Source organism: Rhincodon typus, chromosome 24 (assembly GCF_021869965.1).
Source record: "Rhincodon typus isolate 14 chromosome 24, sRhiTyp1.1, whole genome shotgun sequence".
In the NCBI taxonomy this organism is placed as follows: Eukaryota; Metazoa; Chordata; class Chondrichthyes; order Orectolobiformes; family Rhincodontidae; genus Rhincodon; species Rhincodon typus.
The window spans coordinates 35,256,733-35,266,003 of record NC_063355.1 but is presented as its reverse complement, the minus strand read 5'-3'; the positions used below and the strand labels follow the sequence as shown (position 1 = coordinate 35,266,003).

Genomic DNA, 9,271 nt, shown 5'->3' with positions numbered 1-9,271 from the left:
TGGACTGAAGGGTCTGTTTCCATATTGTACACCTCTATCACTCTAAAGAGACTTGGACTGAAGGGGGAAGCAATGTCGGTACAGGAGGGTTCCTGTACAGGTTATCATCGTCACCTTATCACCTGCCCTGGATTTTTCTATAAAGTATGGCCTAATATTATAACCATAGTTCTCAGGCTTGTGTCAATAAACAGCTATTGAAATTGGAAGCATCAGCTTTTTTTTCAACTGAGACAGCAAACAAAATTTGAACAGTAGGAGACTTAAATGATTTGTCATCTTGATAGCACCCAGATCTGTCCATCCTTTAAATGGATTGTTGTCTACTATTAACAATCCCAAAAGGGTACCTGACCCCTCCAAAGAACTCTGGTGGTTTTGGAGTAGATTTGTAGCTCGGGTTGTGGGTGTTGCGGTTGGTTGGCTTGCCAAACTGGTTCGTTGTTCCGCAGATGTTTCATTACCCCACTGGGTAACATTATCAGTGCAGCCTCTGATGAAGCGCTGTTGTGTTTTCCTGCCTGGTTTTTTAAACTCTGGAGTCCGTTGAGCTGGATTACCTCACTTCCAGTTTTCCTTCATAGTGGAGTGTATACGGGGTCGAGTACTATATTTGTTGATGGCTTTCTTCGTGGAGTACCAGGCTTCTAGGAATTCCCGTGCTTGTCTCTGCTTTGCTTGTCCCAGGATCTTGGTGTTGTCCCAGTCGAATTGGTGGTTCTCCTTATCCATGTGAATAGAGATGAGTATTGGTCGTGTCTTTTTGTAGCCAATTGGTGTTCGTGTACCCTTGTTAATTTCCTTCCTGTTTGTCCGATGTAGTGTTTGTCACAGTCTCTGCAGGGAATCTTATAGATGACATTGGTCCTGTCCATAGTGGTCTTTGGTTTGAGTGAGCAGTTGTCATAGGGTTGATGTGGGTTTGTGTGCCACTCTGATGCCCAGCGCTCATAGCAGTCTTGTGGTTAGTTCCGATGTGTTCCTGATGTAAGGTAGCATGATGAGTGCGTCAGGGCATGTAGTATCTTCTTGGTGTTGTTCATGTAGGCATCTTCTGACCCAGTTTTTTGGATATCCATTATCTTTGAATACCTGGAAGAGGTATTCTTCTTTTTGGCGTAGTCCTGTGCTGTTGCAGTGTGTTGTAAATCAGGAACAAAAACGAAGTTGCTGGAAAAGCTCAGCAGGTCTGGCAGCATTTGTGAAGGAAAAAGCAGAGTTAATGTTTCGGGTCGACTGGCCCTTCCTCAGAACTGTTCTGAGGAAGGGTCACCGGACCCGAAATGTTAACTGTGTTTTTTCCTTCACAAATGCTGCCAGACCTGCTGAGCTTTTCCAGCAACTTCATTTTTGTTCGCGGTCTAACTTGTGCCTTGCAGGTATTTTTAATCAACCTGTTCAGACGTGTTAAAGATACACACTAGAGCAAGTGGGACTTGAACTTGGGCCTTCTGGCACGGAGACAGGGATATTAGTACTGTGCCACAAAAGCCCCTAACTAGTACCTTGTATAGTTTTAACAAGACTTTCCTACTTTTTATAGTCCATTCCCTTTGAAATAAAAGCATATGGAGTAGAATTTTCAATCCCTTCATGGTCTTTTATTCCTACCCCCCCATCATTGTAACCTTTTTAAGCTCTAACTGCCCCAGAACTTGGCATTTGACTGATTCTGTTTGTGTATTCTTCATTCCATCAGTGGTCGTACAAACTCCCATTTAGCTCCAGAATTCCCTTGCTTAACTTGTGCATTTTTCCTTTGATTCTCCTTAAAGCTGACACCTGCAACAAAGCTTTTATTCATTACTCCTAATGTCATATTTACTTACCTGCATTATTGATTTGATGGATGTCTATGAGGCATCTTAGGTATTTTTCCACACTATATAAAATGCAAGATATTATTGAGTTATACAGTTAAGGGTTTCTGATTTGGTTGTTAGCCAATCTCAAGCAGATGGTAGAAAAACAGGAAGTCCTGGTAAAGCCCAGCAGATCTGGTAGTATCTATGGACAGAGAAAGAGAGTTAACATTTCCAGTCCAGTATGATGATTCTTCAGAGTTAGGATGGCACTGGGTACGCGACACCCAACCTTGAGACTGGGAAGAACAATCTTTGAGGGGTGGATTGCCTGATTTCTATCTGTTGGAAATCCTCCTGCAAATATTAATCAGAGTGCAGCTACACTACCCAGTTTGGCTAAATAGTCTAAGCCTCAGACATAATGAATCAGCACAAATAAATGGGACAGGAAAAAAGATATGGCAAAAGAAGTACATCCCACTATTTTACACAAGAGCTTTTATTCATAAAACGATAACTAATTAAAATATAAATAACATTCACAGCTTCAAATTGTAATTGTTTTTCTGTTTCATGATCATTGCCCCTAAAATGAAATGTTGCAAGTACAAAGCGTAGAAAACGAGCTGGAAGCTTTTAATAAACTTAAATGCTATATTACAAACATCAATAATTCAGTCAAAGCAAGTAAAGAGACACTTGTTGGCTTCCCGGGCTGGATTTCAGAGCCATCAAGAGTACAAGTGAATTGGCAATTAATCAGTTGAATGGTTATACTAGAAGCGCTTTTAAAGGTTTTAACAGTCTGAAATTTAAATGGTACTCCTGAGTGTTGTATTAAATAAACGGCTAGGAACAGTCACTGTTCCTAATTAAGTGAAGTCACCTTTCTCACACACTAGTTCCATCAACACCAAGTGGATAGACTGAGCGATGGGAATATTTTTGTAACAAGACCCAAATAACACTTAAGACTTGCATTGCTATTTACAAAGAGCTAAGACCTCAAAGCCTCAAGTTGCTCAATATTTTCTGAAGGATTTGTTTAATTTCTGCTTCAGTTCTGGTTTATTTTAAATTCTGACTCAGCAAAAGATTTAAAATCTTTTTCTAATGTTGCATTTTGCCTGTGAAAGTGTACTGAAGCAAGATTCCAAGATGTTTCCAAAGGCATGACGCAAATGCCCTTTCCATGTTGAAAGGATTCATGCCAAATGAAATCTATCCTATTTCCAACTGCAAAGCAGCTAATTTAATCTAAATTGATGCTTCACAACACTTCAGTCAATCAGAATCAATTTGCCAAGCAGTCGTTCTTCTATAGTATAAATTGTTGTGATCATTTGAATGTTTGGCATTGTCCTGATAAGATCAAGACACACAGTTTCAGTAACTTGTCTCTTTTCAGTAATAAAGTGGAGCTGTTAATGGGCAACATTAAAATTCAACTAACGTCTGCACTTTTGATCCCTGTTTCACTCCGGGCCTTTGGGATGTATTCCCATGACAAAAGTGAGCAGTTAACCTACAACCGTGACCTATCCAGTCAACAGTTTACCTCCCCAGTTTTAGCTGGCAAATTATTCAGCAATGTGATACAATGGAGCAGCCTTGTGCTGGAACGGAGGGTTGATAGCGTAATATTTCTACCTTCTTACCCACAGAAGTGGTCAGAAGCTGCTTACTGAAAGTCAGAAATCATTTTTAAAATATTCAGAGCGAGACAAACGTGCACCCAGCACTAGTTTGTGTGATAGTCAATGTATAGATATTGACTGGGTGAATAACGTTAAACAGTTTCAGCTTGATGGTCTTTAATTTGAGGGATTAAACAGCATAGCAGGAAATTCCAGATGAAGATACTGGCTCTGTATTGAAATGTGCTCACTTACTTTTTGAAGATTTAGAGCTTGACTAAGTAAACAAAAAAGGTTAAAATTCATATCAAAAACAATTTATCACTAACCTTACGTTCAGGAATGTTATCTAGAATCAGCTGTGTCCCCTAGATCATTAAATTAGAAATATTAATATATTTTGCATCAATATTTAGATATCTACCAACAAGCTTACTATTCTTGTTCTGAAATCTCCAACTATGTTAAATTTTGTTAAACCACGTTGACTCGCAAATCTGCACTTTCTTCCTCGATACTTAACTAGCCTCCCAATTCACTCCTATTTCATAGTACTAATGTCAATCTTCCATCTCTTGCAATCCCTGATTATCTCCTTTCCTAGTCCTCCAAACCCATTCCTTAATCTCTCCAACTGTTTTTCCCTTCCCTTCCACATTAAAAAAGGTGAGGGAACAGCAGGGAGTAGAATCAGGGTCACATAAAACAAAGCAAAAGTCTCGTCACCTGATAACTAATGTGCTCACCCAGCTCAAAAATGAAACTGTTGCTGTATAGCAACGTTAATTCCTAATCTGGGAAGTAAGTGAGAAACTGAAGGCCATTGGGATATCAAACTGACGTCAGCAGTGCTCCAGCATACCCAGACTGCTAATGTAAAGCTCGTGTATACTTTCAACAAGAATTAAAAACTTTCAAATTTAAGACAATGTAATGAAATCTTTCGGTCCTACATAACTGGCCATTTGAATTTGGTGTTCAGTGGCTTATTGCAGCCATAAACAATGAACAACATTAGGCTGGTCTTGCAAACATGAACAAACTGCAGTACACATAAAAGGATCAGGGAGCTTTATGTGTTGAAGATTTTACTATCTGGTAATGTTTTCTAAGCTGCCGGAACTCAAAGTTTCATATCTACCCACTGGTCAACTTTTCACACACATTGCTTCCTGTTGAATTATGCCTTAGTTCCACATGATGAATCGTGTTGCTTGGTCAACATTGGATGAAGTGTACTTGAAACACATAGTTACAGAGTTCTTTATTCTTCTGTGATCCTTCTTTTTCACTTATTTACTGGATGAATTGGACAAAGTCCGAAAATTGTAGGCTTCTCATTTCACCCTGGTGCGAGTATTAATTAAGACTGGGACTCCCTGGTTAAGACTCCTTTAATTAATTTTGCGATTAACATATTAAGTCCTTGAGATGATCTATCAGCAGATGACTCTCACTTGTGATGTGGGACATAAATTTATTTACTTGCTGCAAAACTGTTGGAATACAGTGAATCAGAATGCAGATTAAAGGGATTGAGGATTATTTCTAGATTCTAGACAGCAGAATAACATGAATATGTGTACCAATCACTCAAACACCCACTACAGAACAAACTATCCTCCTGGCAACGAGCAAGCACTAAGTCCTGTGAACCATTTATATTTAATGTGTACTAATCACAGGCCAGCAATGCATAGAGCGAGCGAGATCCTTAGAGATTTAATCAGCTCTGTGGTTTACATGAACTCCAGTCTAAATCTCCGAGTTGAGCTTCTCCTTTTCCTAAGTGCAAATTATCTACAACCAAATCCATCACATAAAGGGAATGAAAACTTGCTCTATCTGGTTATAGTGATAGAATCAAGTAACAAGGATTTGGTTCAGATACTCAATCCATTCCAAGGCAAGACTCTATTTTCACAAGCCAGTCTTATATGTCTCAGCTTCTGAGCTATGTCCAGGCTATTCTTGGTCGGTGGAACATCTAAAAAAATAAAGAACAAGAGCAATAAACATCAGGTTTCCACTTTTCTTTAAAAGACGGCTTAGCTTAGAGTATCAGTACCACATTAGATAGCATTTTGCCAACTGAGCCACTGCAGTGCTCCAGGCATCCATTCTAACTGTGTATAGTTACCTTTGGCTCATATCCTCTCTGCCTCATCAGCTTAGCCTCATGTTGAAGCATTTCTTCTTGTTGTCTTTCTACAAGCCTTTCATCATTTTCCTCCTCCTGTTGGCGTTGTAACTCTTCCAACTCCTGCCTCCTCCGCTCTTCAACCTATGATAAAAATTAAAGAAACAGTTAGTTATTAAAAACTGCATTTACCAGTCCTATAAGAGATAACAAGGTGTAGAGCTGGATGAACACAGCAGGCCAAACAGCATCAGAGGAGCAGGAAGGCTGACGTTTCGGGCCTAGACCCTTCTTCAGAAATGGGGGAGGGGAAGGGGGTTCTGAAATAAATAGGGAGAGAGTGGGAGGCAGATAGAAGATGGATAGAGGAGAAGATAGGTGGAGAGGAGACAGACAGGTCAAAGAGATGGGGATGGAGCCAGTAAAGGTGAGTGTAGGTGGGGAGGTAGGGAGGAGATAGGTCCGTCCAGGGAGGACGGACAGGTCAAGAGGGCGGGTTGAGGTTAGTAGGTGGGAGGTGGGGGTGGGGCTTGAGGTGGGAGGAAGGACAGGTTAGGGAGGCGGGGACGAGCTGGGCTGGTTTTGGGATGCGGTAGGGGGAGGGGAGATTTTGAAGCTTGTGAAGTCCACATTGATACCATTGGGCTGCAGGGCTCCCAAGCAGAATATGAGTTGCTGTTCCTACAACCTTCAGGTAGCATCATTGTGGCACTGCAGGAGGCCCAGGATGGACATGTCGTCTGCGGATTGGGAGGGGGAGTTGAAATGGTTCGCGACTGGGAGGTCCAGTTGTTTAGTACGAATTGAGCGTAGGTGTTCTGCAAAGCGGTCCCCAAGCCAGTCCTATGTTGTCCCGTACTTTTGTCCATTACTTATCAACAGCATGAAAGAGCTCTGCACAGATTACAACAGAGATTACAAGATCTCGCTGGAATTAAAATAGCCCTGCAGGACTTGCTATTATCATATTAGAGTACCCTCATTGATCATTGACTATACTTCCACCCTGATTCCCATTCTCCTGAAGATGCTGGAAGGTGGGTGGAAGGTAGGCAGTGGAAATTTACCTGCATATTTTTACTTTCTTTCTGCGAGCTTTGGCTTCTCCTCATTGTTCCACCAACTCATTGTGTAAAGAAACACAGGAGAGAACCTACATTTCACTGCCGTTTGCACCACAGTGTGTTTCCCTGGTTCACTCACCAAAGCCAAATTTAGCATGAATGTGACAAAAATCAATTAATTTCGTTGACCATCTGAACAATCTTTGGTGCATGGCTGTTCTCAGTATCTCCGAGGAACAATACATTACACCCTGTACACTGGCTCACTTAAATACTCAATCGCCAAAGAACATTCATCAGGACCACACTCAGATGATTAATGTTTGTTAATCAATAGATTTGAACATCAAACCTGTGCTGCAAGTTCCTGCTTGCGGGCAGTTTTCAGCTCCTCCTCTTCCGCCTTTTCACGCTTTGTCGTTTCTTTCAGTTCCTCTAGCTCCCGGATCAGGTCCCCGCGACGCTGAACCGATTCCTCCTGAGCACGTCGATTCATGTCAAGCCTCTCCAGGACTTGCTGCTGTCGTCCTACAAGTACCTAACGAGATGATCACATTAAATACTCTTTGTAAACTGTCCAATTTAGGCTTTAAGGTCAGGTAATGCCCATTTTAATCTATCTGGACAATTTATATCTTAAACCTAACCTCATCACGCATGTGAGATTTCTTACTCTTCTCACACCAGTTACTCAATGAATTCTCTGAGCAATTTTACCATCTAATACTATTTAGTTCCCTACAAACTCTGGGAAGTTTTGGCTCATCCTTATTTTGCATCATTAGTAGACATGTCTGATTATTTCCAACCATCTACACAGTTTCTTCAGGGGTTCCATTAATCTCCTGGAAAAGTAACATCAAAAATCATGACAGCTCCTAAAGAATTTTCAAGCCAACATGCCAAGGAGAAATAGCACATGTAGGAACAGTCTCAAGTACGACTATAAAGAAAGAGTCTAGAGATGCCAGTCTGGTTTTGACTAATATCTAGTAATCTTTCAAACAACTTTAGGCAACTGGAAAAGTTCAAAGTTTTGGTAAAGATCTGTACCTCGTGTTGTGGGTGAGGTTGTTGACTTGCTCGCCGAGCTGGCTTGTTCTTCTTCATGTTCATGAGGGAGAACAAGCCAGCTCAGCGAGCAAGTCAACAACCTCAAGTGGAAAAGTTATCTGTGGATTTTGTCTCAAGAGTCTGTTTTAGACATCCTCAAAATATCTTCCAAACCTGTGACCTACCATCTAGAAGGACAGGAGAAACAGATACACAGGTCATCACCACCTATAAACTTGAAACAAAAACAGAAACTCAGCAGGTCAGGCAGCATTTGTGGAGAGAAAGCAGGGTTAATGTTTTGGGTCCAGTGACCCTTCTTCAGAACTGACTGTAGCGAGGAAAAGGTCAGTATACTGAAGTTGGGGTGGGGGAGGGAGGGAGGGAGAGTAAACGATAGGTGGAGATGGAGCCCAGAGAGAGAATAATAATTGGACAGACAAAGAAAACAGTAAAGATCAGCCTGGGAGCACCAATAGTTGCTAAAAGGGACCATTAGTGGTTGGCAATGGTTTGATTGTGGTAGCAGCCCATATGATGTCAAGGTCTGGTGTGTGGGGATGGGGGATGGGAGGATATGGAAGAGGGTGCTCAGACCCTAAAATTACTGAACTCGATATTGAATCCTGAAGGCTACAGGTTCCCCTTGCACGAAGCTTTGCTGGAGCACTGCAGCAAGCCCAAGACAGAGATGTTGGCAAGGAATACGATAGCGTTTCAAAGTGGCAGACAATCTGAAGCTCAGGGTCATTTTTGCCAACAGAACATAGGTGTCCTGCAAAGCGATCACACAGTGTGCATTTCTTCTTCCCATTTTAGAGGAGACCACATCGTGAGCAATGAAAACTGTAGACTAGATTGAGTGAAATGTAGGTATATCACTATTTTACTTGAAAGGCATATCTGGGTCCTTGGATAGTGAGGAGGGAGGAAATAAATGGGCAGATTTACACCTTCTACAACTGCATAGGAAGGTGTCCTGGGGCTGTGGGAAGGTGTTTGGAGTGGGGAAGGAATGGACCAGGACATCCTAGAGGGAACGGTCCCTGCCAAAGGCTGACAAGGGAGGAGAGGGGAATAATAGCCTGGTGGTAGCATCTCGCAGGAGGTGGCAGAAATGGTGGCTAATGATCCTTTGGATGTGGATGCTGTTGGGGTAGTAAGTGTGGTTTGTTGTACAGAACTAGTGTATTGCTAAAAAATGACATTTTATCAAAGATTTACACTCATCAGGGCAATTCACAAGACTATCAATTTAAGAGGAAAACCAACATTTACACTGCATGACAAGGGAATGCTGATTGGTTGGCAAGTAGACTCTGGTTGCCATTGGGGAATGCGCTGATTGATTATGATTGACAGTTAATTGCCAGGATTTAAGTTTTCAATCAGGCAGGTTGACTCTGATTGAATAGGACATTGATATGAGAAATTAACCAGTAAAATGGCTGTCACTTATTTTGTAGAACTGAAACAGGTGCAGTTCATGTGTATAAGATAACAAGGTGTAGAGCTGGATGAACACAGCAGGCCAAGCAGCATCAGAGGAGCAGGAAAGCTGACGTTTCGGGT

The 9,271-nt window shown here is 41.6% G+C and overlaps 2 protein-coding genes across 2 annotated transcripts in view; one reads left to right on the top strand and one right to left on the bottom strand.

Annotated features, from left to right (window-relative positions):
* The window catches only part of svopa (SV2 related protein a), a 317,985-nt gene that overhangs the window by 33,119 nt on the left and 275,595 nt on the right, over positions 1–9,271 (top strand). The window lies entirely within an intron of this gene.
* The window catches only part of LOC109917624 (trichoplein, keratin filament binding), a 31,525-nt gene continuing 24,542 nt past the window's right edge, over positions 2,289–9,271 (bottom strand). Inside the window, exons 11-13 of the mRNA XM_020517462.2 lie at positions 6,999–7,184; positions 5,583–5,726; positions 2,289–5,429 (exon numbers count right to left, since the gene is read on the bottom strand). Of these exons, the coding sequence (XP_020373051.1) occupies positions 5,397–5,429; positions 5,583–5,726; positions 6,999–7,184 (363 nt within the window). The 3' untranslated portion in view covers positions 2,289–5,396. The remainder of the gene's footprint in view (positions 5,430–5,582; positions 5,727–6,998; positions 7,185–9,271) is intronic.